This window comes from Hydra vulgaris, chromosome 03 (assembly GCF_038396675.1).
Source record: "Hydra vulgaris chromosome 03, alternate assembly HydraT2T_AEP".
Lineage (NCBI taxonomy): Eukaryota > Metazoa > Cnidaria > Hydrozoa > Anthoathecata > Hydridae > Hydra > Hydra vulgaris.
In genome coordinates this window covers 68704001-68710000 of record NC_088922.1, presented here as the reverse complement: position 1 = coordinate 68710000, position 6000 = coordinate 68704001, and the positions used below count along the sequence as shown (strand labels likewise).

The 6000-nt window shown below is 26.6% G+C and overlaps 1 protein-coding gene across 3 annotated transcripts in view; it reads right to left on the bottom strand.

Moving 5' to 3' along the window:
• The window catches only part of LOC136078366 (matrilin-2-like), a 101355-nt gene that overhangs the window by 35052 nt on the left and 60303 nt on the right, over positions 1 to 6000 (bottom strand). For all 3 annotated transcript variants that reach the window (XM_065794089.1, XM_065794088.1, XM_065794090.1), the window contains one exon: positions 4058 to 4168. In XM_065794089.1, coding sequence (XP_065650161.1) covers positions 4058 to 4168 — 111 coding nt within the window. The remainder of the gene's footprint in view (positions 1 to 4057; positions 4169 to 6000) is intronic.

Genomic DNA, 6000 nt, shown 5'->3' with positions numbered 1-6000 from the left:
GAATTTTCTTGATGTCACATTTAACCTCTCAGAAAGTTCCTATAAGCCCTACAAAAAACCTAATGACGAATTATTGTATATTAATGTAAATTCGAACCATCCCCCTCAAATTCTAAAACAAATTCCAATTTCAATTAACAATAGGCTAAACCAAAACTCTTCTAATGAAAATATTTTTAACTCCTCTAAACGCGTTTATGAAGATGCCCTTAAAAAAGTGGCTTTCAAAATTTCGAGCTAAAATTTGAAAAGAAAATTGCAAAAAAGCGTAATAGAAATAGTAACATAATTTGGTTCAACCCCCCGTACAGCAAAAATGTTTCAACAAATATTGGTAAAATTTTTCTAAAATTAGTAGACAAACATTTTCCTCCCTCTAATAAATTACAAAAGATTTTTAACAGAAATACCATTAAAGTAAGTTATAGTTGTACAAAAAATTTAGAAAGAATTATAAAAGGCCACAACTACGCGTTAATTAATAAAAATGAACATATAAAAGAAAAAAACACTGATTATTGTAATTGTAAACAAAAAATAGATTGCCCTCTAAATGGAAAATGCCTTTCGAAAAATGTAATTTACAAGTGCATTTTTTCCTCACAAAACAACCCTGATAAACAATATATTGGCTTAACCGAGGGGGAATGGAAAAAACGTTATGCCAACCACAAACAATCGTTTAAACACAAAAAATATTCAAAAGAGACTATGCTGTCAAAAAATATTTGGGATTTAAAAGAAAAAAATAAAAATTATAATTTACAATGGTCTATTCTAAAATCTGCCCCTGCCTATAATAACATTTCCAAAAAATGTATGCTATGTTTGCAAGAAAAATTTGAAATAATTACTCATTTGAATCAAGAAAATTTATTAAATAAAAAATCTGAATTAATTTCTAAATGTAGTCACGAAAATAAATACCTCTGAAAAAATTATAAAAACAAATGACCAAATTAAACTATCCCCATTCCAAAGAAAATTATTTCATAATTACTTTCTGTAACTTCCCGTTAACAAAAAAAATACAGTAATTAAAAATTTTTTATAATAATTTATAACTTCCTGTAAAATATTTTTTTCTATAAATTGAATTTTTTTTTGAGATTTAGTAACTCTTCCTGATGATCCAGCAATGGTGAAACTTCAAGTCGAAGATAAAAGTTAGATAAGTGTTTTTTACTAATTAATTATATATATATATATATATATATATATATATATATATATATATATATATATATATATATATATATATATATATATATATATATATATATATATATATATATATATATATATAAATATACAGCGGTGGCCGAAAATTAAAGACCACTCATTTTTTTTTCAAAATTTATTTTTAACCTTAGTATAATTTTATTTTGGAAAAAGGTATCAAAAAAAGAAAAACATTTTTAGAAAGAATTTTTATTGTATTTTATATTTTTTTTGTAATTTATAATTTTTTTACAAAATGTTAAAAAATTAAAAAACTGACTAGTAAAAAATATAAATGGGAAAAAAAATTGGACAAAATTTTAAGACCAGTTTCAAAAATATTTCAAAAAGCAATAAAAAAATAATTTAGAAACGTGTTGTTTCTCCATTTGTTTTCAAGCACTCTTGTACTCGTTCTGTCATTGAATTCATTAAAGTTTTGATTACTTTATCAGGCACATTTTTCAAATGATGAGTGATAGAAGATTTCAAATCTTCCAAATTGTAAAGTTGTTCTTAACCAAGCTTGTGATCAAGCCACGTCCATAAATTCTCTATTGGATTCAAGTCTGGACTATTGGCAGGCCATAGAAGCACTTGAATTTTATTAGAATTGAACCAATCGCTAACAACATGCGCTTTATGACACGGCGCATTATCTTGCTGGAAAATAAATCCATCTTGCAACTGCCATAAATCAATGCTAGGAATAAGCGAGTTTTTGCAAAATTTTGATGTACCTTTCTTTGTTGAGTCTACCATCGAATAAATGAAAAACGCCAACTCCACAGGCACTCATACAGGCCAAAATGCCTATTGAACCACTGCCTTGTTTTGTTTGTTTCAAAATGCATGATTCATCGAACCGTTTGCTTGGAAGTCTACGCAACATTACGCGACCTTTTGTGTTGTCTACCTCAACGTTCATTTCATCACTAGACCACACGGCTCCACTGATCTGTTGACCAATTTTTATGTAGTTTGCACCACTCTTTCCTGGCAAATTTTTGTTTTTTATTTAAGCGTGGTTTTTTTGCAGCACTACGCCATAAATAATTTAAATTGTGGAGGACCCTTCGCACAGTTCTAGGGCTTGCTTTCAGACCATTTGACAGTGTCCATTTCGTAGACAAGTCTGTAGATGATGCTTGTCAACGAGCGAACATCACGGTCATTTGAAATTTTATTGCGTCCAGTCCTATGACGATCATTAATTCACCGGGTCTCTTTGTATCGTTGAATTATGTTGATAATGCAAGAGTGAGACCTTCCGAGCTTTTCTGCTATTTGTCTGATGCTATAGCCTTCTTCTTTTAATACAAGAGCCGCGTATCTGTCTTTTTCTTCGATCTTTGCACGCATTTTTGCAATATTTTTATATCCTTATTGCAATTCAAAAAATAAATGTTTATTTGATATCGAAACTCAGGTTTCGACATTTTATTTTATAGCCAACATAATAAGCAATTAAGACAGTTAAAAAAAATAATGGATTATTATTTTTAATAAGTGCAAATTAAAGATTTGAAAGTGGTCGTTAAGTTTTGTCCAATTTATTTAAAGAAGATTTATAAGTTCTTATTAGTTTTTTAATAAGTTAAACGCTATTTAATTAGAATTAGAATAAAAAAATTATACCACTTTAATCCGTATGTTTTAATTAACAAGATATTAAAAAAAAAAATTTAATATGTCAAATAGAATCTTCTTAATTTTAATTTAAAGATTAAGAAACCAACTAAAAAATGAGTGGTCTTTAATTTTTGGCCACCGCTGTATATACTCACACACACATATATATATATATATATAAATATATATATATAAATATATATATATATATATATAATATATATATATATATATATATATATATATATATATATATATATATATATATATATATATATATATATATATATATATATATATATATATATATATATATATATATATATATATATATATATATATATATTAATATATATAATTTAACACAGTGCAAAATGAAAAAAAATCATTTGAATATAGAAGTTTATTTTTATGTTACACAATTTGAGTCAAAACTTTAAAGCTTTTAGGCAATTTTATTTGATTGGTAATTGTATTGAGCACAGTTGTTTCATTTTCATTTGCAAAATAAGTATAACTTTCTTATTTAAAAAGCAGTTAAATTTCAAACAACTCTCCCTAGTTAAACTATTTTTTAATTGCTATAATCAAAGAGTGTAAAAATATTATGGTTAAAAAAGCATCTTTAGATAAGTTGAAATCTCAAACATCACTTAAAGCACAGATGGCTACGTAATCATTTATTAATAATCCAAAAAATCAATTAAAAAATCAATACTTAAGTTTAGTAATAAGAACCTCTAAACTAAAACTCAGCACACTCTGTGTACATATTAGTGATGTACCAAAAAAAAAAGCTGATTGTGGCTAATAATCGGGCAATAACTCTGTGTGTATCACATTCTGAGTGTTTACACCACTTTCTGTTTAATTTCTGCAAAAAGATCTGCTCAGTAATTTATTGAGTTGATTGTCATACAAATTTGTCTGAGTGGTAGCTTATAGTTTGTAATACACAAATTTATATGGCATCTCTAACTTTCAAACAATTTTCATAAAACTAAAATTTAAATTGGAACAAAATCAAAAAAAAAAAAAGATCAACTTTTACAACCTGAGACCCAGTTTTGCTACCTGATTGCAACATTTCATCAAAACTTGTGCATTGACAGAATGTTTTCCAGGTTTGAGCTGATCTTTTTTTTTTTAAAGTATTTACTGAGTTTTTTTTTTAATATAACTTAAGTAAATGAAAAAAACTTACCTCTTTTACATGTCTTGTTATTTGGCTCCAATATTCCCGCAAAGCATGAGCATACTGCCTTTCCTGAAACTACGCTGCATAATTGTTCACAGCCATTAAATAAGCAAGGATCTTAAATACATAATTCATTATTTTCTTTATTACATTAAATACATAATTCATTATTTTCATATTTAAAAACATAATTCATTATTTTCAACATAACCATAAAAAACAAACTTAAAACATGTATTAATAAAAACTAGGAAAAATAATAATTAATAGACAGGATAACCAAAGAATAAAATCCTATCAAGGTAAAAAGAGCAAAAAAAAAAAAAAAGTGTATTATTAGAAAAAATTAAAATTGAATTTTGATTATAAGCAAGTCAAGTTATGTTAAATTTGAATTTTTTTCTTCTGCAAGTTTATGAATTGGAAATAAAAATAATTTCAGAACATTGGACCGACATTGGACAGCAGATTGTACCATAACATAAGAATGTTTTAATATGAATTTATTTGGGTTTTTTAAATTTGTTTTAAAAAATTGATTTAATCTTGATTAAATCAAAGATTAATCAAGATTAAATCAAAGATTATTCAAGATTAAATCAAAGATTAATCAAGATTAAATCAAAGATTAATCAAGATTAAATCAAAGATTAATCAAGATTAAATCAAAGATTATTCAAGATTAAATCAAAGATTAATCAAGATTAAATCAAAGATTAATCAAGATTAAATCAAAGATTAATCATGATTAATAGATTGTGATTGATTTAATGCTTTACAAAAAAAAAATTTTTAAATGCACAGATTTTTGTTTCAAAGACCCATAACTAGACCTAACTTAAGTAGTGCTTACAGGAAGTAACTTCTTCTAACTACTTAAGTCAGGTTAATCACAATCAACCTGCTACTGATACCATGTAACTCAGTACATCCTGTCCTAATACTAATACTAATGCCCTACTGCCCTGGATTTGCTTTTAAAGGGTTTTTTTTTTTTTTTTCTAAAGATTTTTAAAGGGTTTTTACCCTTTCTATTTTATTTTTTGGCTATAAAAACAAACCCTTTAAAAGGGTTTACTTTTATAGCCAAAATATATCTTAATAATTGTCTTAAGCAGATGGCTCCATGTGGTCCAGACAACATTCTTGTCATAATCTTGCTAAAGCGTTCTCAAGAACTCCTTAGTCCTATTTTGTTTTTTATCTACATTAATGATTTTTCCAACTGCCTTACATCTTAAGCAGCTCTACTTGCTGATGACTCAACTTTATACTCCTCTCTTGACTAAAAGTCTTGCTTTTTCAATTGCTTAGAACAGGCAGCTGATCTTAAATCTGACCTCACTTCTGTAACAGATTAAAGCTTGCAGTTGCTTGGATATTTTAACTCCAACAAAATCAAGTATTTCCTGCAAACAACTATCGCAATTCCGTCAACATTCCTACGTTAATAAATGGTAACCCTCTCACTGATTTCTCTTCTTTATGTTCTCTTGGATTATTATTACCTTTCATAAAAACCATACATAAAATCAATTGCTAAATTAGCATCAGCTAAGGTTGCTTCAAGTTATCGTTCTGGCCATTTTTTTACTCCTGATTTTATTCTCTACTTCTACCAATCTCTTATTCATTCCCGTATGGAATATTGTTGTCATATTTGGTTCTTCTAATGATGCTTTTTTTTTTCTAGACAAGATCCAAAAATGCATAGATATAGATAAAGTAAAAAATATTGCATGACTTTTTTTTGTTTTTTTTTTTTTTTTAAAAAAACAAAAATATTTATGTGTCTGTTTTTATTCCTTCTCTTCAGTTTTAGGTTAAGCTTTTACTCCATGGTTTTAAGTTAAGCTTCTTATATTATTTAACTTACTATATTAAAAGACCTTATTCCCTTACTTTACTCCCGTAAGTACAAATGCCGATTTGTTTTTGCAAAAAAGCTA